Source organism: Staurois parvus, unplaced genomic scaffold (genome assembly GCF_062004578.1).
Source record: "Staurois parvus isolate SC_StPar_1 unplaced genomic scaffold, SC_StPar_1.0 ptg000575l, whole genome shotgun sequence".
NCBI lineage: Eukaryota > Metazoa > Chordata > Amphibia > Anura > Ranidae > Staurois > Staurois parvus.
Genome location: NW_028318371.1, coordinates 882054 through 905907, shown reverse-complemented (window position 1 = coordinate 905907; position 23854 = coordinate 882054). Strand labels below are relative to the sequence as shown.

The 23854-nt window shown below is 48.7% G+C and overlaps 1 protein-coding gene and 1 long non-coding RNA gene across 3 annotated transcripts in view; one reads left to right on the top strand and one right to left on the bottom strand.

Annotated features, from left to right (window-relative positions):
• Positions 1 to 23854, top strand: part of LOC149450295 (uncharacterized) — a 1099640-nt gene that overhangs the window by 702506 nt on the left and 373280 nt on the right. The gene's annotated exons all lie outside the window — the stretch shown is intronic.
• LOC149450299 (E3 ubiquitin/ISG15 ligase TRIM25-like) lies at positions 1423 to 7735 on the bottom strand. 2 transcript variants are annotated; one of them, XM_089692024.1, is made up of 2 exons: positions 7039 to 7735; positions 1423 to 2351 (listed from the first exon to the last, which is right to left on the bottom strand). In XM_089692024.1, exons 1-2 carry the CDS (start codon positions 7706 to 7708, stop codon positions 1423 to 1425), a joined length of 1599 nt encoding a protein of 532 aa, XP_089548150.1. In that variant the 5' UTR covers positions 7709 to 7735. The 2 variants fall into 2 exon arrangements, with proteins under 2 accessions (XP_089548150.1, XP_089548149.1); XM_089692023.1 differs by having other exon boundaries at positions 7048 to 7708.

Below are 23854 nucleotides of genomic sequence, written 5' to 3'. Positions count from 1 at the left end.
TGCGAGGAGGTGGAGCCGAGCGGCCCCGCAAACATCGAGTGAGGGAGCACCCTGAGTGAATGAAGCAGGACAGCTGACCGCCCGGTAAGTGTACCGTGCTGATGGTGCTGCTGCAACCAGGCATGCTGGCTGCAGCAGCACCTAGGCTGGAGCAGGGGTCAGCAAGGTAAGTGTCATTGGGAGGAATAGTGCCCCATCGTTGGTGTCACTGATACTAATGATGGGGCATTATTCCTCCCACTGACACCAACGATGGAGCACTATTCCTCCCCCCACTGACACCAATGATGGGACACTATTCCTCCCCCCACTGACACCAATGATGGAACACTATTCCTTCCACCACTGACACCAATGATGGGACACTATCCCCCCCGACACCAATGACGGGGCACTATTCCCCCCCACTTACACCAATGACGGGGCACTATTCCTCCCACTGACACCAAAGATGGGGCACTTCCTCCCACTGACACCAATGATGGGACACTATTCCTCCCACTGACACCAGTGATGGGACACTATTCCTCCCACTGACACCAATGATGGGGCACTATTTCTCCCACTGATACCAATGATGGGGCACTATTCCCCCAACTGACACCAATGATGGGGCACTATTCCTCCCACTGACACCAATGATGGTACACTATTACTCCCACTGACACCAATGATAGGTCCATTGCACTGGCGGTGAGAAGGAGTAATATTAGCAGCGGCGGACTGACCATTTGGAAACTCGGGTACTGCCCGAGGGCCTGGGGTCAGTAGAGGGCCCCATGAGATTCCCCTGGTACCTTTTTCCTATGAAAAAAGCCTATGCTTTTTTGAGTTTGGGCAAGGACACAGGGGCCCCATGATCCCCTATTGCCCGGGGGCCCCATGAGTTTTCAGTCCGCCCCTGCATGTGAGATTTCTGAGCAGTGCGGTCCGGTTCAGGTGCCGATTACAGGCTACTGACTTCTATGGGAACCATTTCTAAACCGCACATGTGTGAATGGGATAAAATCCTGACCTGAACCTTTCCTGAACCTGATGTAAACCTGATTTGAACCGCTGAACAACTACTGTGCCAATTAGCTGTGAATCCTGAGCTTCAATCCGCACCGCACATGTGTGAATCAGCTCTTTACTGGGTCACATCAGGCAGACCCGTATACTACACAGCTGATGGGAGATCTAAAGGTTATTGTACAATCAGATTGTATAGTGTGTGGTCAGCCTAATGCTAAATAACCCCCCCCCCCCCAAATCTTGCCTTGTTGGGTGTGGAAGTGATGGAGGACACTCTCCTCGGCTGAGATCTACCAGATCTACCGATTGAAGAAATATATTATCTCTACAAACGGTGTCATCCTATGAACCAGATTCACATTTCTCAGCAGATTTCACCAGATTCAGGTCAGATTTCCTGTCATATGCTCATTTTACACGTCTCCTGACCCCCCCAGAGATCTTTATACGACCTTTTATTACATACAACCCGGCATGGAGGGGCTCAGTGAAGGTGGTGGTGAAGGTGTGGAGGTGTCTGATGGGGTCACACAGATCATAAAAGGACAGCTGCCCGGCCTCATAATCCACATAGATCCTGACTCTATCAGGGGGGGTATCGGGAGATATGCGGATTGTTTCATTATCATGTAATAGACAACACTTCCTGTTATACTTCCTCAAACCCCAGGACTTGTTATTACTTCCAATCCATGACTGCTCTCCTCCCCTCTCTATACTGGGATAACACATCCCGACTCTGCAATGTTCCCCCTCACTGACATCCACTTCCCAGTAATGTCGCCCCGAGGAAAAACTCCGACTGCTTAATACCTGGTCCCAGAACTGAAATCTCTCTGGTGTTTCTGGACGATTCTGCTCTATATCTGACCAGGATGCAGTTTTCATGTCATCTGATATCTGTAGATTATTATGAGCTGTGTTCACATCCAGTAATAAGTCTGAAGCTTCCTGTATATTGAAGCATACATTTCCCCCTTTTATAATATCAGATAAACCTGTGTGTAATGTGTGTGAGATTCCAGCCACATCCAGATCCCCTCCATCATGGAGGAGTCTATCATGTCTCTCTCTGTCCTCATCATCTCCCTCCTCAGTATCACACAAGTCCCCTGTGTCTGATTCCTGGAGGACAGTCAGGGGGTCGGTCATGTTACACAGCTCCTCAATGTCCCCCATCTTCCTGGACAGATCCTTCTTCTTTATCTCCAGTTGATGGATCATCTCAGACAATGGACATGAAAGCCGCTCTTCCTGGCTGGCGATCTCCCTCAGGACTCTCTTCTCCAGGTCCTCCAGTTGTCTCCTGAGCTCTATGAACAGGGCAGTGACTCTCTCTGTTAGGATGAGAGAAGGAGAAGAAGCGCCTCTAAGTGCAGCATAACACTTTAATGAAGATGAGAAGTAGGAACCCTCCCATGTATGAGGTACAAGTAATGCATGAAATAAAGTGGTGTGGTGTAACATGGGACAGGAGGGGGTTGTCATCGGTGTCACTGAGCTGTCATCGGTAACAATGTGTCAGCGTTCCGCTGGAGCAGCGTGGTGGCTGGAGGGGGACAGCTGTGGAGCCGGCCGGCGTGCACGTCCTCCTCAAAGCCGGGGGGAACGCACGCTGGAACGCAGCGATGACGTGGGCGTGATGACGTCAGTTACCCAAGGTGCACTGCGACGCTTTTCAGAGCATGCGCTGGCCTGGAGAGGCGGAAGTGCGCTCCTTTATCAAGCCGGGGGAAGTGGGAGTCCGATAGTTGTATATATATGGAGTTAATCCTCAGAGGGGCTGATTGGCAATTAATTAACCAATTGTTTCAGCAATAATGTGATTATACCATTGTTGTAAGGTGACACTGTGTGGTTAAAAGAGTACGGGAAGAGAATTTAAATTGTAAATGGATGAAAAAATAAGAAGTTATTAATAATAAAAATAAAATGGTATGGGAAAAAATGAAACGGGAAAATGGAAAACAGAGGAAATGAAAAGAAAAGAAAAAGGAAAAAAAATTTGGTTATCAATATTTATAAAATGTGAATAAAAATGGAAATAGAAATGGTCAAAATGAAAAATAATAATGTAAAATCAAATTTAATTATATATATATGTAAAAAATAAATAAATAAAATATATAAAATGTATATATATTACAAAATATATATATATATATATATATATATATATATATATACACACACACACACACATAAAAAATTATTATAATATAAATAAAAATTAAAAATAAAATAAAAATGCATGAAAAAAAATATATACACATTGGAAAATTAAAAAATAATAAACTGAAAAATTGCAAAATTACAAAATTTAAAAAATAATCAATAAAATATAAAAATGAAAAATAAAAAATAAGTAAATAAATTAAAATAAAAAATAAAAAATGAAAAATTAAAATTAAAAATTAATTGAAAATTAGAAACTAAGAATTAAAATAAAAAAAATATATAAAATTAGATATGTTACACTCAATGGTGTATACTTGGTGAGATGGCTCATAAATTTAGCTAGTGGCATAGGATGTGAAGATCACCTTGCAACAGTGGTATATATAATTAGGTGAGTAAAAATGCAGTATAACCATGGTAATGGTAATGATGACAATCAAATAGAATAATGACAATATTACAAATATAAAAATAAAAATACTAATAGTATTAATGATGATAATGGTCTATGCATAATCCGCCCTTAGGTGATAATATAATGAAAGTAAGTTGATACGTCTAGTATGGCTAGATACTAAATTATATAATGTTTTATAATATATATCTGAGGTTGCAAGATGGCGACCGGAGCAGTCACCTAAGCAAGGAGCTCCATCGCCTCAGTGCCCATCCCCTGCCATCCGGGCGGCAGCGGACTTCACAGGGGCCCTGGAGACCCTACGGCCCGTGATGAGCACCCAAGGAGGGGTGCTGTGCCAATTTTGGGCCAATTCCGGAGCTCCGGAAATTGCGGCCTACGAAGCCACGGCCTCGCGTAAAATCGCGGCTGGTTTGGGACGCCGCTGCCGGATCGGGATGCCGCCGTTCCACCCCTCGACCCCTGCTGACTAACCCGCTCCTAGGGTGGGATGCATGCAGCCCCCTCTCCATCGGTCCCAGGGGCCACTTCAGGCAGCCCAGCATTGGAGGCAGGCTCAGCAGCAGGCTGTATTGGACACATGCCCAGCAGAAAGACAGCAAGAAGATACCTCAGTGGGCTCACTGGCCCTCTCCACCGGCTTTAAGGGCCACTTCTGGCAGCTCAGAGGGATCAGGCAGCTGTGGCCCCCGACAGGGCCCCGCACGGTATCACCATCACTCGATCGACCCCCCCCCGGCCTGGTACGGTCGCTTCACCCGTGGACACCACTTCGCAGCCTGGCACGGCCGCATAGCTCGAGGCTCAGGCACCCCAGATCTCTACAGTGTCCCCTGCAGAGCAGCCTGGACCTCAGTGACACAGCCTGGAATTCTACCAACAAGGCCTCATCTGAATCAACTCACCTAACCCCATACCAGAGGCCGGGCCAGCATATGGTTCCCCTGCTCCCCTCGCATCGGCTTCTCTCCATCGGCTTCAAGGGACATAAATTCATAACTTCCACCTGGATCTTGAACCCTAGTAACTCTTACACCAAGCTAGCCACTAAAATCCAAGCAAATCTTCACAAAAGCACGAACGTCCTTCCTCAAGAACTAGCCACGCAGTGCTCCAGAACTGACCACTGAGATTCCACTCACGTTGAACCCAGCCCAGCTTCCCCAAAGGAGAAGAACTCTAGCTGCAGGAAGATACTACAAGAAACTCTACTGCATGCTAAACAATCTCCAATCAAACACCCCTGGAAACCATCTCTCCATATCTGATCCCCACTCCCCGCACCTTTAAATGCCTCCTCTTCTCCTCCTTTTCATATTCCTTTCTAAACACTTTCCTCCTTGACCTCGCTACCACCGAAGAGGTCCTTAAGGTCTTCTCAGAAGCCCGCCTCACCACCTGCCCCCTGGACCCTGTCCCCTCACAACTCCTTCGGTCACCCTCCTCTTCCATCCTATGCTCCCTCACTCACATCTTCAATCTCTCCCTCTCTACTGGTGCATTCCCCTCCCCTCTAAAACATGCGCACATCACTCCCATACTTAAAAAGCCCTCCCTGGACCCCACCAACCTGAACAACTTAAGACCCATCTCCCTGCTACCATTTACTTCTAAACTCCTACAACGCTTAAACTACAATCGCCTGAGCTCCCACCTCACCGACAACAACCTTCTCGACCCTTTTACAGTCCGGCTTTCACCCTCTACACTCCACTGAAACTGCCCTACTAAAGCTCTCTAATGACCTACTAACTGCTAAAACCAACGGCCACTATTCAATACTCCTACTACTCAACCTCTCTGCGGCTTTTGACATGGTTGACCATCCCCTCCTCCTCAAAAAACTAAACTCTCTTGGCCTCAGAGACTCCGCTCTCTCGTTGTTCTCCTTCTACCTATCACAGCGCTCCTTCAGTGTTACCCATAACGCTGCCACCTCCTCTTCACTCCCTCTCTCTGTAGGGGTCCCTCAAGGTTCTGTCCAAGTCCCTTCTCTTCTCCATCTACACCTCCTCCCTTGGTCACTTGATAAACTCCCATGGCTTTAAGTACCATCTCTATGCTGATGACACGCAAATCTATCTTTCTACCCCTCACCTCACCCCTTCAGTCTCCTCTCACATTACTAACCTACTAAGTGACATATCGGCATGGATGTCACTCCACTTCCTCAAACTCAATCTTTCCAAAACTGAGCTCCTAGTTTTTCCCCCACACCGTGCCCCCTCCCCTGACTTCACCAAAAATATCGATAACACTATCATCAGTCCCTCCCCTCATGCCAGGGTACTAGGTGTAATCCTAGACTCCCATCTGTCCTTCAAGTCCATGATCAAATCGCTGACAAAATCATGTAGACTTCACCCCCGCAACATCTCCAAGATACGCCCGTTCCTAACCTCGGAAACCACTAAGCAACTTATTCACTCCCTTGTTATATCACACCTCCACTATTGTAACTCCCTCCTCATTGGCCAACCTCATCGCAGGCTATCCCCTCTTCAGTCTATAATGAATGCTGCTGCCAGACTCATCCACCTCACTAACCGCTCTGTATCTGCCACCCCTCTCTGCCAATCCCTCCACTGACCTCCACTCAGTGTCCTCCACCCCTCTCTGCCAATCCCTCCACTGACCTCCACTCAGTGTCCTCCACCCCTCTCTGCCAATCCCTCCACTGGCTTCCAGTTGCCCAACGGATAAAATTCAAAACACTATGACATACAAAGCCATCCACAACACTGCCCCAATTTACATATCCGATCTTATCTCTAAATATCACCCAAACCGCACACTCCGCTCCTCGCAAGACCTCCTACTCTCTAGCTCCCTTATCTCCTCCTCCCATGCTCGTCTCCAAGACTTCTCCAGGGTGTCACCCATCCTCTGGAACTCTCTACCCAAATCTATCAGACTTTCACCTACTCTACTTGCCTTTAGGCATTCACTGAAAACCTCTCTTTTTAGGGAAGCCTATCCTACCCTCTGCTAACACTAGAATCCTCTACTCTTCCAACCACTCCATCCCCCACAGTGACTACCTACTGTACCATTCACCCCTCCCTCCTAGATTGTAAGCTCCAAGGAGCAGGGCCCTCAATTCTCTCTTGTTTTGAACTGTATTGTTACTGTACTGTCTCCCACTATAATGTAAAGCGCTGAGCAAACTGTTGGCGCTATATAAGTCCTGTATAATAATAAAAAAATAATTATATATATATATAAATGTAGGTACAGGGAATGGAATTATTAATTATTTATGAAGCAGCGGGGGATGATGCATAGATATGATCACGATGTTGTGGTAGAGGGACCATATAATCTGGGACAGAGTTGGGAAAATTCAAAAATCAGAAAAAATAATTAAAAAAAAAAAAATTTGAAAAATTAGAATATAAATAAAAAATTATAAATAAAAATTGTTAGACCTGTTAGACCAGCTGATTTTTCTTGTACTCTTCCCTTACGTTCCTGCAGACTCTGGACTCTTTTCTCTGTCTTCTCTGTCTCTGTCATCAGTTTCTGCAGAACGTTCCTCAGTTTCTGTTTCTTCTTCTCAGAAGCCTCATCCAGAGTCTCCACCTTGTGTCCCTGGTGTTCTCCATCCAGCCTGCAGGACACACAGATACAGGCGGCATCTGCAGCACAGTAATATTCAAGAAGTTTCCTATGGATGGCACATTTTCTGTTCTCCATGGAAGTGGTGGGGTCAGTTAGGACATGTTCTGGTGACTTGCTGTGGATTCTCAGGTGATTATCACACAGAGAAGCTTCACACATCAGACAGGATCTAACAGCGGGTACAGGAGAGTGAATGCAGTAAGTACAGAAGATTCCAGTCTTCTTCTCATCTGGCTGAGTAGACCGGAAGGTCTCCACTATGTTACGTAGTGTGATGTTCCTGTGCAATGCAGGCCGATCCTGGAACTCTTCTCTGCACTGAGGACAGGAATAACCTCCAGACCCCTCCTGTGTATCCAACGATCGATCAATACAGACCCGGCAGAAGTTGTGTCCACATCTCAGCATTACAGGATCGGTATAAATGTTCAGACAGATGGAACAGTCCAGCTCCTCTCTCAGATCAGAAGACGCCATCGCTGACAGCAGAAGAGAGAAATGAAAGTGAAAGTCTCCAACGGAAAATCTAAAGGTCGTCTCACATTTCTCAGCACAGGGCGGGGCTGAGCTGGTGTAGCAGTTTTATCTTCAGGAAGTTTGTGGATAAAGCAAATGTTTATAAAGTAAAGGGATATATTCCGACATTTGTGAACTGATCTGTTTTTTTTATACGTCATTGACTTTTAAATAGTAAATTGCATCTGCAGACAAGACATAAAACTGGGTTATATACCGCAGCGTGAAATGCTATTGGCAGGTTTCTGTTTGTTGTATTTTGTGGTTAAGGCTGAGTTCACACACAAACGCACAGGAATCGCTGCATTTCCCCACCACATAGCAATCCCACTGTGTTCATGCCATCTGCTGCAGGTGTCAACTAAAAGTTAAAGCGGAACTCCACCCAAAAGGGGAAGTTCCGCGTTAAGCCTTTGTCCCTCGTTCCCCATTAAGGATTGGCACCTTTGGGAAGCGGGGGGGGGCAGGTACACGAAATTGACATGTACCCGCTCCCACTTCCGCTGCGATCACCTAGGCATTCGGAAGCAGAAGTTGTTCTCCACCCCCCTCTCTCCCCGAGAGAAGAAAAGCAGCCGTGGTGAGGACGGCGCTGGACCTAAGGACAGGTAAGTGTCTGTATTTTATAGGTCAGAAGCTCCAGTTTTTGTATTTGCCGACTTCTATTTTTTTTCAGCTGGAACTCCGCTTTAACAACTCCCCAAAAGCAGGTTGCAGAACATATTGCATTTGCTTGAATCAGATCACATGGGTATGAACCATGGCGGGATCTAGGGGGGTGCTGGGGTGGGCTATGCCCCCCCCCCAGATTGCAGCTGCGCCCACCCAGGCAACCCCCCATGAATACTGTGCCCAAGCAGAGTTGCCAAACCGTTGGTCAGGGAAGCAATCTGTAGGGGCGGCTGGCTGCATCTGCCAAGTCTCTGTGTCCCAGACTCCAGGTAACGAGCTCTCCCCCCTCCCCTCTGCATAGACAGGAGAGGAGACAGGACTTGATCTGCTCCAGCTGATCCCGCCCCTCTCCCCCTGTCTGCCCCGCCCACACACAGCCAGTGCAGTGCCTCAGAAAGGGAATGTGGGCGGGAGATATGAAGTCCAGCCCCTGGAAGCTCCACCCTCTCTGCATGATGGATGACTCTGCCTGAGTCTTCAGATCCCAGCTTGGGGTGAGTGAGCCCTGCTCTATGACTGACCTGTCCCCATCTTCCTCCCTTCTCCCCCTCCCTGTTCTAGAAGGTTTTGCAGACATGATTTCATGTCTAGGGACACCTGAAGTACTATTGCGGATGGCTGACCGACTACTAGTTGGAGAAACTGATAGATATTTAACTCCCAAGTCTGCCATGCTTCTGTTTAACCCCCTCCTGCCCACAATCCCTTTAAGAGCTCCTTCACACTAGCTTTGGTCTCTGAAGAGCAATCTGTGTTCAGATCACTCTTCAGAGAGCATTTAGCAGGCAGCAAGGAGGTGTTGTATCTCCTCCTCACCACCTTCCTTAACCCCTCGCCCCCCTGAGGATTCCCCCCCCCCCCTCCTGACCAGGGTATTTTTTGTGTTTCGGCGCTGTGTTACTTTAACTGACAATTGCGCGGTCATGCAACGCTGCACCCAAATGAAATTTATGTCCTTTTTTCCCCATAAATAGAGCTTTCTTTTGGTGGTATGTGATCACCTGTGCATTTTTAATTTTTTGCGCAAAAACATACTATTTTGAGAAAAAAAACCTTATTTTTTACTTTTTGCTATTAAACATGTCCAGTAAAAAAATTTAAAAAATCAAATTTCATCATAAATTTAGGCCAAAATGCATTCTGTGACATTTCTTTGGTAAAAATTGTTTTTTACTAGTAATGGCGGCGATCAGCGACTTATAGCAGGACTGCGGAGGGCATTCTGACACTGGGGGGGGGGGGACTAACTGCCATTGACACCCCAGTGACACCAATACAGTGATCAGTGCTAATAAAAAGCACTGATGCTGTGCTAATGGAACTGGGCAGGAAAAGTTTAATTTGAGTGGCGATCAAAGGGTTAACTGTGTGCTGGGTGTGTTTCAGTGTACGTGTGCTGCTATGCAGAGCCATACAAAGCAGTGTGCAGGAGCCAACAGGGGAGAGATCTGTATTGTTCACTTACAGTTCTCTCCCTTCATCAGTAATTCTCCTCGATCACCGGGTACTGGCAAGTAATCACCGTCCGGGACCCGGTGATTGACAGCCGAGGCCGTGAATAGCTGTACGGGTAGGTCACATGCGCCCCCTACACGGAACTGCAGAATCAGGTATACATACACGTGATTTTGCGCTCCCGTGGCGCCCTGTAGCAGTATTACTGATCTAGGGCGGACAGGAAGGGGTTAACCCCTGGAACCCCACATTAGCACACCGCAGCCGTATACATTGCATGCAGTTGTGAGGCGCTTACAGAGCAGCCCCATTCACTGGACTAGAACACGGTTATCAGGCACTGTGCCCACAGAACGCAACAGAAGGGATCATTTATGTCATGGCCACGAAACAAAGAATCACAGTGGCCGCGTGTTGTCAGCCGTCTGTAAATTTACTGATGGTTTGTAGAAAAACAGACACTTTTCTCCTGTCCATAAATGCGGACCGGAGAAAAGAGCCCTAAAAATCCCTCATCAGTCATCAGCTCTGAACTGCACATGCTCAGTATGGAGCCATCCTATTAGAGAATTGCCAGGCTCGGCCTCAGGGTGTGGGCGGGTCCGGGTGTGGGCGGGTCCGGGTGTGCCCCTGTACAGTGACATCATGGCAGGCTTATCAGGCTTATCATCAGGCATGGCTTATATTTACTCGCTCCACCGCAGGAGTTTCGGTCGAACCTGGCAGTTCCCTGATTGGCTGGCTCTGGAACTGTGCATTAGCAGTTAAGATCCAGCAACAAGGGGATTTTCTTAAAGCCTTTTCATGCCAGACACCCGCCAGTGGTGAAAGGGGCACTCTGCTGTAAGGAGGCACTCTACTTGGTTCTGATGTAAGGGGGCACTCTGCTTGGCTCTCATGTAAGGAGGCACTCTGCTGTAAGGGGGTACTCTGCTTTGTTCTGATGTAAGGGGGCACTCTGCTTGGCTTTGATGTTAGGGGGCACTGTGCTGTAAGGGGGCACTCTGCTTAGCTCTGATGTAAGGGGGCACTCTGCTGTAAGGGGGCACTCTACTTAGCTCTGATGTAAGGGGACACTCTGCTGTAAGGGGGCACTCTGCTTGGCTCTGATGTAAGGGGGGTTCTCTGCTGTAAGGCGGCACTCTGCTTGGCTCTGATGTAAGGGGACACTCTGCTGGAAGGGGGCACTCTGCTTGGCTCTGATGTAAGGGGGCACTCTGCTTGGCTCTGATGTAAGGGGCACTCTGCTTGGCTCTGATGTAAGGGGGCACTCTGCTGTAAGGGGGCACTCTGCTGTAAGGGGGCACTCTGCTTGGCTCTGATGTAAGGGGGCACTCTGCTTGGCTCTGATGTAAGGGGGCACTCTGCTGTAAGGGGGCACTCTGCTTAGCTCTGATGTAAGGGGGCACTCTGCTGTAAGGGGGCACTCTACTTAGCTCTGATGTAAGGGGACACTCTGCTGTAAGGGGGCACTCTGCTTGGCTCTGATGTAAGGGGGGTTCTCTGCTGTAAGGCGGCACTCTGCTTGGCTCTGATGTAAGGGGACACTCTGCTGGAAGGGGGCACTCTGCTTGGCTCTGATGTAAGGGGGCACTCTGCTTGGCTCTGATGTAAGGGGCACTCTGCTTGGCTCTGATGTAAGGGGGCACTCTGCTGTAAGGGGGCATTCTGCTGTAAGGGGGCATTCTGCTGTAAGGGGGCACTCTGCTTGGCTCTGATGTAAGGGGGCACTCTGCTTGGCTCTGATGTAAGGGGGCACTCTGCTTGGCTCTGATGTAAGGGGGCACTTTTCTGTAAGGGGGCACTCTGCTTGGCTCTGATGTAAGGGGGCACTCTTCTGTAAGGGGGCACTCTGCTTGGCTCTGATGTAAGGGGGCACTCTGCTGTAAGGGGGCACTCTGCTTAGCTCTGATGTAAGGGGGCACTCTGCTGTAAGGGGGTACTCTGCTTGGCTCTGATGTAAGGGGGGTTCTCTGCTGTAAGGCGGCACTCTGCTTGGCTCTGATGTAAGGGGACACTCTGCTGGAAGGGGGCACTCTGCTTGGCTCTGATGTAAGGGGGCACTCTGCTTGGCTCTGATGTAAGGGGCACTCTGCTTGGCTCTGATGTAAGGGGGCACTCTGCTGTAAGGGGGCATTCTGCTGTAAGGGGGCACTCTGCTTGGCTCTGATGTAAGGGGGCACTCTGCTTGGCTCTGATGTAAGGGGGCACTCTGCTTGGCTCTGATGTAAGGGGGCACTTTTCTGTAAGGGGGCACTCTGCTTGGCTCTGATGTAAGGGGGCACTCTTCTGTAAGGGGGCACTCTGCTTGGCTCTGATGTAAGGGGGCACTCTGCTGTAAGGGGGCACTCTGCTTAGCTCTGATGTAAGGGGGCACTCTGCTGTAAGGGGGTACTCTGCTTGGCTCTGATGTAAGGGGACACTCTGCTGTAAGGGGGCACTTTGCTTGGCTCTGATGTAAGGGGGCACTCTGCTGTAAGGGGGCACTCTGCTTGGCTCTGATGTAAGGGGGCACTCTGCTTGGCTCTGATGTAAGGGGGCACTCTGCTGTAAGGGGGCACTTTGCTTGGCTCTGATGTAAGGGGGCACTCTTCTGTAAGGGGGCACTCTGCTTGGCTCTGATGTAAGGGGGCACACTTCTGTAAGGGGGCACTCTGCTTGGCTCTGATGTAAGGGGGCACTTTGCTTGGCTCTGATGTAAGGGGGCACTTTTCTGTAAGGGGGCTCTCTGCTTGGCTCTGATGTAAGGGGGCACTCTGATGTAAGGGGGCACTCTGCTTGGCTCTGATGTCAGGGGGCACTCTGCTTGGCTCTGATGTCAGGGGGCACTCTGCTGGTCTCTGATGTAAGGGGTGGTACTCTGCTGTAAGGTAGGACTCTGTGGACTTTGATGTAAGGTGAGGCTTTGAAGACACAGATTTAAAGGGGACTCTGATGTGTAGGGGAATACTGTTGACTTTGATATAAAGGAGAACTCTGATGTGAACATGGCGCTCATCCTGACTGCTACATTCTATACATTTTTCTTTTTTTGCTTCCTCCTGACCCATGTACTTTATCCAGTATGCTGTACATAGACCGGATCAAGGTGTTCATTGTCTCAGCTGTTGGTTTTACTGAAGTTCTTCTTTTTAATGTTTTTTTTTCCAAAAACAATTTTTATTGAAAAATAAGGCACAGAGGTAACATATACAGGTTACATTCGGGTCATGTATACAGCTCAGTAAATAATGAAGTTCACCTTGATAGAAAATCTGTAAGATGATGTAACACTGGACCCCCACCCCCCCCCCCCCCTCCCCCCTCCCCCGGTCCCGCTGTACTTCCCTCCCCCAATCCTGCACTGTCAGGCTTCTGCATGCGGCTCCACTAATCAGGGGATTGGAAATCCCTGTGGCTTTCTCTCCTCTCCTTGCAGCGCTGACAGGAAGTGCCAGTCATGTGACGGTGCTGACCAATTAGAATCCGTCTGGTCCGTACTGGCTGCACAGTACAGAGAGGAGATTAAGCCACATGACATGTTGGAACCGGACAGCACAGGATCATGCCAGGTAAGTACAGCGGGGCTGAGGGGGGGGGGGGGGGTGCAGTATTATGTCACCTTACAGATGAACTTACACATTAAGGTAGGCTCAGTAAGGCAGCCCACACATCACTCATTTGTTTTCTTCAACCTGCGGGATGAACAAAAAAATCATTCAATTCCCACATCCACACATCTGACACCACCCTGCTAACCAACTGTACTCTGCCCTACTGATCTCTGTTTCTTCACACTGTCCTACTGACCTCCCATCCCCTGCACCCCTGACCTTTTTTACTGCACCCCCACATCAGACCGGCTAGATCTGGCCCTACTGTCTCCCCTTCCTTTCTTTCTTTCCTTTCTTTTTCGCCTTCCTTTCTCCCCTCCCTTCCTTTCTTTTTCTGTCTCGCCTTCCTTTCTTTCTCTCCTTCCTTCCTTCCTTCCTTCCTTCCTTCCTTTCCTGAGCTTTGGGCTGCTCAGTCCAAAGTGCCGGGCCTGTTTTTTTCCCAGCCCTGGCCTGATTCGCAATATTGCAAACATGTAATTATTATTATTATACAGGATTTATATAGAGCCAACAGTTTGCTCAGAGCATTACAATATAAAGGTGACAGTACAATTACAATACATTTCAGTACAGAAGGAATAGGAGGGCCCGGCTTGTGGAGCTTACAATATAAAGGAAGGGGGAGGGGATACAAAAGGTGATAGCTGCGGGGGATGATCTGGCGGATGTGATTCAAGTACAGTTCTTAGGTGGGGATGTGATAGGCTTCCCTGAAAAAGTGAGTTTTCAAAGATCGCCTAAAGGCAGACAGGGTGGGGACCAGGGGAGGACTGACAACTCATGGGGCCCCCAGGCAATAGGGGATCATGGGGCCCCTGTGTCCTTGCCCACACTTAAAAAAGCCTATAACAAAAAGATACCAGGGGCATTTCATGGGGCCCCCCACTGACCCCGGGCCCTCGGGCAGTACCAGAGTGCTCAAATGGTAAGTCCACCCCTGGTGGGGGCTGACCGGATATATGCTGTGGTAGGGAGTTCCAGAGGATGGGAGAGGCTCTGGAGGCGAACGTGGGAGGAGGTGATGAGGGAGCTAGAGAGGAGGATATCATGGGAGGAGCTGAGTGGGCGGTATCTGCGGATGAGGTTGGTGATGTAGCTAGGGGCAGTGTTGTGGATGGTTTCGTAAGCTGTGGTTAGTAATTTTATACATTGGGTTAGTGGAAGCCAGTGGAGGAATTGGCAGAGAGGGGCAGCAGTCGCTGATCGGTTGGTAAGGTGTATGAGTCTAGCAGCAGCATTCATAATAGACTGAAGGGGGGATAGCCTGTGTAACAGTAGACCAGTGAGGAGGGAGTTGCAGTAATTGAGGCGGGATATAACCAAGGCGTGGATAAGTTGTTTTGTGGTGTCATTGGTCAGGAAGGGGAAATGTTCCGGAGGTTGAGGCGGCAGGATTTAGCCAGTGAGTGGATGTGGGGCCCAAAGGTGAGGTCAGAGTCTAGGATTACGCCTAGCACCCAGGCATGAGGGGAAGGACCAATGGTAGTGCTGTTGATCTTAATGGTAAAGTCATGAGTGGGGGATCGGGGGGGGAATATTACAAGCTCAGTTTTTGAAAGATTAAGTTTAAGGTAGTGATGTGACATCCATGCTGATATGTCGCTTAGTAGATTTGTGATACGTGAGGAGATTGAGGGGGGGAGCTGGGGAGTGGAGAGATAGATCTGGGTGTCATCAGCATAGAGGTGGTATTGGAAGCCATGGGAGGTTATCAGTTGGCCCAGGGAGAAGGTATAGAGAGAGAAAAGGAGGGGTCCAAGAACAGAACCTTGGGGTACCCCAACAGAAAGAGGAAGCGGAGCGGAGGAGGAGGAGTTGTATGTGACACTGAAAGTGCGCTGAGAAAGGTAAGAGGAGAACCAGGAGAGAGCAGAGTCACGGAGGCCGATGGAGTGGAGTTTACTGAGGAGGAGTGGGTGGTCAACTGTGTCAAGGGCAGCAGAAAGGTCAAGGAGTAGGAGTATGGAGTAATGGCCGTTGGTTGGGATGAGTATGGAGTAATGGCCGTTGGTTGGGATGAGTATGGAGTAATGGCTGTTGGTTTTAGCAGTTAGTAGGTCATTAGTGAGTTTTTAGTAGGGCAGTTTCTGTGGAATGTTGTGGGTGGAAGCCAGACTGTCGGGGATCAAGAAGGTTGTTGTCGGTGAGGTAGCAATTCATATGGTTGTGAACAAGGCGCTCGAGAAGCTTGGAGGCAAACGGGAGCCGGGAGATGGGTCTTAAGTTATTCAAACAGGTGGGGTCCAGCGAGGGCTTTTTGAGGATGGGGGTAACCAGTGCATGTTTGAGTGGGGAGGGAAAGGTGCCCATGGAGAGTGAGAGGTTGAAGATGTGGGTTAGAGAGTTTAGGATAGAGCAGGAAGGAGGCTGCAACAGTCGTGAGGGGACAGGATCCAGGGGACAGGTGGTGAAGTGGGCCTTGGAAAGGAGATCGGTAACTTCCTTGGTGGTAACAGGGTTGAAGGAGGAGAGTGTAGAGTTTGGTGTTGGGCCTGGTATGTTGGTTAGAGGAGGAAGCTTGACACTGGAGATCTCATCATAAATTGTGTTGATATTCTTCTTTAAAGTGACTGGCAATCTCCTGTGCAGTAAGTAAGTTGGTGGGTGGAGGCAGTGGGGGGTGGAGTAAGGAATTAATGGTAGAGAAGAGTTGACGAGGATTGGATGAGAGGGTCTTGATGAGTGTTTATAGTAGGTTAGCTTAGCAGCGTGGAGGCTGGAGTTGTATTTGAGAAGAGCGGATTTGTAGAGGGTAAAGTTTTTCAGGAATTTATTTTTACGCCATGCTCGCTCAAGAGTGCGGCTGCGTCTCTTGAGACTTCTGGTGTCATCTGTTTGCCAGGGTTGTGACAGGCGAGGCCGGGTTCTGCGTGTAGAAAGAGGAGCAAGAGCGTCCAGGGAGGATGATAGATAGTTGTTGTAGGCAGATGTGGCCAGCTCTGGGCAGGACAGAGGTGCAATTTCATCATAGAGGCGGTCGGTAGCGGAGTGGAGAAGGTCAGGGCTGAGGTGATGGAGGTTTCTACAGGTAACGGTTTGCTGGTTGGAGGCATGGGGGGGTAGGAGGCAGGGAGAGTGTGAAGCTGATAAAGTTGTGATCAGAGAGAGGAAAGGGGTGTTAGAGAGGTTACAGGGAGTGCAGAGGTGGGTGAATACAAGGTCTAGGGTGTTGCCATTGGAGTGGGTGGTGGATAGTGACCATTGTGTTAGGTTAAAAGAGGAAGTTAGGTGGAGTAGTTGAGAGGTGGCAGGGGTGTGAGCATTGACTGGGATGTTAAAGTCACCGAGGATGATGGCAGGCACCTCAGAGGAAAGTATGGCAGCCATGCTGAAAAGTCATCGAGAAAGTTTGAAACTGGGCCCGGGGGCCGGTAGATGACAGCGATCCTCAGACAAACAGGAGAAAAGAGACGAATACAGTGCACTTCAAAAGAGCGGAGGGACAGAGACGGAGGGGCAGAAAGAACCTGGAACGTGCTTTGACTGCAGACAAGATACAAGAGATGGTCAGAGACTGCAGACATGACACAAGAGATGACTAGAGACTGCAGACATGATACAAGAGATGACTAGAGACTGCAGACATGATACAAGAGCTGGTTACAGACTGTGGACATGATACAAGAGATGATCAGACTGTAAACATGATACAAGAGATGGTTAGAGACTGTGGACATCATAAAAGAGATTATCAGAGACTGTGGACATGATACAAGAGATGGTCAGAGACTGTGGACATGATACAAGAGATGGTCAGAGACTGCGGGCATGATACAAGAGATGGTCAGAGACTGCGGGCATGATACAAGAGATGGTCAGAGACTGCGGACATGATACAAGAGATGGTCAGAGACTGCGGACATGATACAAGAGATGGTCTCAGACTGTAGACATGATACAAGAGATGGTCAGAGACTGCGGACATGATACAAGAGATGGTCAGAGACTGCGGACATGATACAAGAGATGGTCAGAGACTGCGGACATGATACAAGAGATGGTCAGAGACTACAGGCATGATACAAGAGATGATCAGACTGTAGACATGATACAAGAGATGGTCAGAGACTGCAGACATGATACAAGAGATGGTTAGAGACTGCGGACATGATACAAGAGATGGTCAGAGACTGCGGACATGATACAAGAGATGGTCAGAGATTGCGTACATGATACAAGAGATGGTCAGAGACTGCGGACATGATACAAGAGATGGTCAGAGACTGCAGACATGATACAAGAGATGGTCAGAGACTGTGGACATGATACAAGAGATGCAGACTGCATTTTTACAAATAAAACTTTAGCCCGAATTTAAAGTGAAGCTAAACTCTCTCTCTTAATCAACATTACCTATTTTTAATCCTTTTACTGCTAGATAGATAGGAAGATATATTCTATTTACTTGTGTTAAACTTTTTTGTTCACATTTCTTGAGTTGTTTCCGGTTTCTGGGCCATTATGTCGTCATAGATCCCAGGAGTCTTCATGGGCATTTTTTCCCTTTCATCTGGAGGAGAGGAGTGGGGACTTTCTCACCCAAGCACATCCTCCTGTCTGCATGCCTGAGCTAACGGCAGATGGATTCCAGGAAGTAGAAGCTACATGAATCTTCTGCACTTACTCAAGATGGCCACAGCTGGAAATCTAAAAAGGTGTTTCTCAAAGTGATTTCTCAACAAAATAAAGCACGGAGACATAGATGGATGGGGGGGTTTGCGGTGAATATTAAAAATGGATGAAATCGCGCTCTCAGTTTATGGTGCTCAGATACAGTTTAGTTCCACTTTAAAATTAGAATCCCTGATCTGCATAAAAGTTCAGAGTACTGAAGGCAACAGATCAGTAGAACAATCAGGTGACTTGTAATTTTAGAGAAACTCCGTACAACTTTCCTTTAATTATCATGAAAGTGAAAAGGATCCAGTCTGCAATAAATAGCATATTTCTCCAAATCCAATAATAGACTTGTAACGGAACCGGAACCCGACCACTCTTGAGTGTATTCCGTTATACCGCAGCTTCCCGTCCGAACACCATCCACGGACCACACCTTTGAAATCCCTCAGGAAATAGACAGCACCCGGCTCTTCTTAAAACAGGAAGCCAACTCTTTATTTCTACACAAACAACAAGTTATATACACAGGGCGGGGAAACACAACCAGGAACAGGAAACACATCATCAGCCTGTCCCATTAGTGGGGAGGGCTACAGTATGGGCAGGAAACACATCATCACCCCTCCCCATCCAACCAAGACACAGAACAATGGGGCAGCACATGGCAAGGACAATAGACAGCCATGTGGCCGAGACAAAGAAATAACCACATGGCAGTACAATAGGCAACCACATGGCAGGAACAAAGGACAACACACCAATACACAATACTAGGACATTCACATACACACCCTGTACCCCTTAACAGGCACAGGGTGCCTTAAACATAATGGGGAGAACATGAGCTGACACAGAGGTCCCCCCACCCCCAAAAGTCACTCCCGTCACAAGACTATTTCTCACTAATTCCACCTCCACGTCCCTCTGACCCCTCCCACCTGCGATCTCTGAATTTCAGCGATATGACTTTCCTGCGTCTTCATATTAAAAAGAAATGGTCCAGGTCATCCCCGAGTTGTATGCATTCCCAGACCTCATCTGCCAGATGTCATTACAGTCTATGGGAGTGTTTACTGTGTCCCAGGTAATAGCTGTGATCCCAGATAGCTGCCGCCGAGCAGCTCCCATCACCAGCCTAGAGAACAGAGAACCGCAGAGAATTTCTCCCAATTGATTGCTAGAGAGCACGAATGGATCGCTATTTCGGGGCTTCAGACATAAGACCTCCGGCGTTCTCTGATTAGTATGTTCGCTGCATCTGAGGACAGTTGTTGGTGACGGGGAGACACAAACGGACCGTCTCGTTCTCGGCGTGTCATGCACTTGGCCAGGCAGAAAAAAGCCTGAAATGTTTTCCAAATCCTTCACAGAGGCGCTTCCACATGAGGGCAAGTCAAGGATGTCCATTTATTTGGGATCGGCGACATGCCGGCTTAATGGGAACTCAGATCATCTGCCAGGTTATTGTGTCTCATCGACTTACAAGGAATCCCCAGTTCTGATGAAATCTACCAACATACAAAGGTAATGCTGACTTCTTCACCATGGTCCGCCCTCTAAGCCGACACAGAAAAAACGCAAGATCCGCAAACTCCATGTAGGCCCTTTGCCCCATCATTAACCCTTACCAGCCGGGGGAGCCGGCCCTTTAACCTTTCCGCTGCCAGAGACATTGTTGCTTCTTTCTACACACATTTAAAACATCATTTTAGGACTGAAGATTAGTTAAAACCCCCAAACTTTACACATTTTCTGAGAGCAGACACCCTGGAGAATAAAATGATGGCAGTTCCAATTTTGTATGTGACGTGTTATTTGTGCAATGGGTTATCAGAGGCACATTAACTAAAGGTAAAGTGGTTGTAAAGGCTCAAGGTTTTGTACCTTCGTACATTGTATGCATGAAGGTAAAAAACCTACTGAGTGCAGCAATGCCCCCAGCCCCCCAATATTTACCTGATCCAGCAATGTGAATGACAGCCTCGCCTGTCCCAGGTCTCTGCCTCCTCATTGGCTGAGACAGCATATGAAAGCCATTGGCTCCTTTTGCTGTCAATCACAGCCAGTCAGCCAATCAGGAGAGAGTGGGGGCAGGGCCAAGCCATAGCTCCATGTGTGAATGGACACAAGGAGCAGCAGGTGCCCCCATAGCAAAATGCTTGCTGTGGGGCCACCCGGCAGAAACGAAGGGCCAGGAGAGACTGCGGGGGACCCGAGAAGAGGAGGATCCAGGCTGCTCTGTGTAAAACCACTGCACACAGTAGGGAAGTATAGAAATGTTTGTTATTTAAAAAAAAAAAATCTTTAGAATCGCTTTAAGTTTCTGGCACACAAATGAAATCTACCCCATGTGACCAACTCTGTGTGACAGCTTCTCTGTAATGTGGAACTGCGCTGCATCTAAGCACCACAAATCAAGAATGCTATTTAACCCATTGTTAATATTCAAAGCAAACTCCCCCATCCATCCATGTCTCCATGATTTATTTTGCTGAGAATTCATTTTGAACCCCCCCCCCGCATTTCTTGCTGTGACCCTCTTGAGTAAGGGCAGATGATTCACGCAGCATTTACTTCCTGAAATGCATCTGCCCTTAGCTCAGGCAGAAATAGTCGGATTAAAAATAGTCAATGTTGATTGAGAGAGTGAAGTTCCACTTTAACCACTTGCCACCCCGGCCAATTCTGACATTTCTCTCATGTAAAAATCACAATTTTTGGGCGGTAAAGGCGTCGGAGGCGTCGGGAGGGGGGAGGGGACACCCTTCTGCCGCCTCTAAAACTAATCCAGCTGCTAGGATACTTTTGCATAGAAGGGAATTGTTGGCTCTGCAGCTGCAGAGATGACGGAGATATCACCCTTCCCAATGAAGGACATACAAGTGCATCCTATGGATGGGAAATGCTGGATGGAATATCAGAGGCCTTTTACACCCCTGATGTCTCACCTGCCTTCCAATGAAGCTGACAGAACACAAGGGGGAGGAGCAGACACAGTTTCGGGGGTCACCCTGTACAGCCATCCAATCACTTTCATCAGAAAGCTGACAGACGGCTTGTCAAGTGTACACACACTGGGGTTGATTTACTAAAGGCAAATAGACGGTGCACTTTGCAGTTGCTCCAGAGCTTAGTAAATGAGGTAAAGCTCTACCTTGCCAAGAATACCCAATCATGTGCAAGGAAAATAAATAAATAAATAAAGCAGTTTTGCTTGCACGTGATTGGATGATGGAAGTCAGCAGATCTTCTGCTCATTTACTAAGCTGTGAAACAATTGCACTTGCAGAGTGCTCAGTCTATTTGCCTTTAGTAAATCCAGCCCACTGTGTGTCGGGATGCACTGAAATTTCAAAACATAATCGGCTGAAAAAAGCCTTACAGAAAAAAGTGAGCCGATACAGGTGCCGATTATTACAGCCGGAGGGGGTTGGAGGGGCTGTGTGTACTGCACATGGGGGAGGGGGCAGGAGGGGGGGTAAGCAGTGTATACAGTGAGGATGCAGTGTACACACACAGGCTCCCTCACTGGCTGCTGATAAATATCATTGACGGTTTTTAAAAGCAATTACCGACTTTTTTTTTTCACTTTAAACCTCCGAGAAGGAGCGGTCAGCTGCTAAAGTAAACAAAGGGGTGGGGTCACCCAGTGACATCACTTAATGACCCCGCCCCTTTGTTTATTTTAGTGGCGGGGCGAATGACAGCTCCTCCTCCGATCTATAAAGTGGAGAGAAAAAAAAAGTCAGCAGGTGCATTTATAAACCGGCAATGACAGTTAGTGGCAGCAAGTGAGGGAGCCGGTCTGTAATCACTGCTACTGCCTACCCCCTCCTTGCACATACTGCCCCCCCCCCCCACAAAGAAGACCTGCCACTTACATGCTATCATGTGGGGGACTATTGGTCTCTATGTGATAGCAATTAAATCATAAGTTAAAAATCATTAAAAGTATAAAAAAGAAATAAATAATAATATGAGCCCCCCCACCCCCACATACAGACATTTTGGTTTCAGTTTTCGGCCAAGTGCATCCTGAAGTTTCGGCACCAGAATTCTCATGTTGGCTCACCACTAATGTAACCCCCCCTCCCCCCCAATGTTTGATATACAATGGTGGCAGGAAAAGGGTTAACAGTTACAAACAGCAGAGTTCTAACATGGGCTTCACATGCCTGATGATGGGTCCTGCGAGGATCCGAAGCGCTGCTTCTGTAATGGTCATGTGATCACTGAATAAAGCTTCGGACCGGTTCTGGAGATCCATGGTGTGCTGGTCATATACTTCCCACTTTCAATGTCTTCGGTTCCCAGCTGGTGGTCGCTGCAGCACTCACTGCCATTCACAGCCACTCCTCAGGAACGTGTGCATTGGGGAGATGATGCCGGAATTCATGTTGTCAGTAACAGTCCACGCCCACTTTATGTGAACATTGTGATGTGGATGACAGTCCATTCATGTGAATGAGCCCCCCGTCTGTTGTCACTCTCCATCCCTACACCCCCCCTTGTCTTAGCACCCGCTGCACAAACACCTCCCCTGCACTCCTCACTCGGGGCACACGCTCCTGTAGTCCTCGTACTCTCCACCGACTGTTCCTGCATCTGCTCTCAGCACCCTTCTCTCCGCACCCACTGCACCCGCACCACCCCTTTCTAAGCACCACACTCACCATTTCTGCAGCCCACCTTCTATCACCTCCCACCGGGACTGCACCCCATGCCTGCACCCCATGCCTGCCCTCCATGCCTGCACCCCATGCCTGCACCCCATGCCTGCCCTCCATGCCTGTACCCCATGCCCGCCCTCCATGCCTGCACCTCATACCTGCACCCCATGCCCTCACTCCTTCCTCTTACGCTGCCTCTCAGCACTGCGTCTTCGTTTTCTTCTCCCCACCCCCCTACACTCCTCCATCTCACCCCTCTACTGCACCTGCCCAGCCCCCCTTCACCCACACCCAATGCTTATAGCCCCCACCATTGTGCCTGCACCCCCCCCCCCCGCAGACAGCACACCTGACCCCCTAACACCATTATGCCTGCACCCCCCCCCCCCGCAAAAAGCACACCAGCCCCCCTAACACCATTATGCCTGCACCCCCCCCCTGCAGACAGCACACCTGCCCCCCTAACACCATTATGCCTGCACCCCCCCCACCCCCCCGCAGACAGCACACCTGTCCCCCTAACACCATTATGCCTGCACCCCCCTTCTCTCCAACTGACCCCCAGCCCTTCACTGTCAGCATTGCACCTGCAGGCTCTTCTTCACCTTTCAGCACCATTCCTACACCCCCTGCTTTACCCTCCATGCCAGTCCCCTCCTCTCATAACTCACCCTCCTCCCCTCTGTGACTCCATGCCTGCACAAAGCACAGACCCCACAACACTGTGCCTGTACTTTACTACTGTTCAGGAACATCCAATCAGAACAGCGATGATCCCACCTGGCCGATTATGTGCAGTGGTCGGGGGGGGGGGGAAGCGGTTAAAGAATTTTGATGCACAAACACTATATAATACCCACATTTTTGGTAAAATATAAAATCTGGTGTTGCACCAAGTAATAGATAAAACCCGTCACGCTTTATAATTGTCACGATTATGGAATGGCGCCAAACTACGCGATTTACAAATCTTTATAGGAGACACTTTATAAGCCGTTCCAGGTTACCAGTTTAGAGTTACAGAGGAGGTCAGGTGATAGAATTATTGCTCTCCTCCGACATTCACCGCGATACCTCACATGTGTGGTGTGATCACT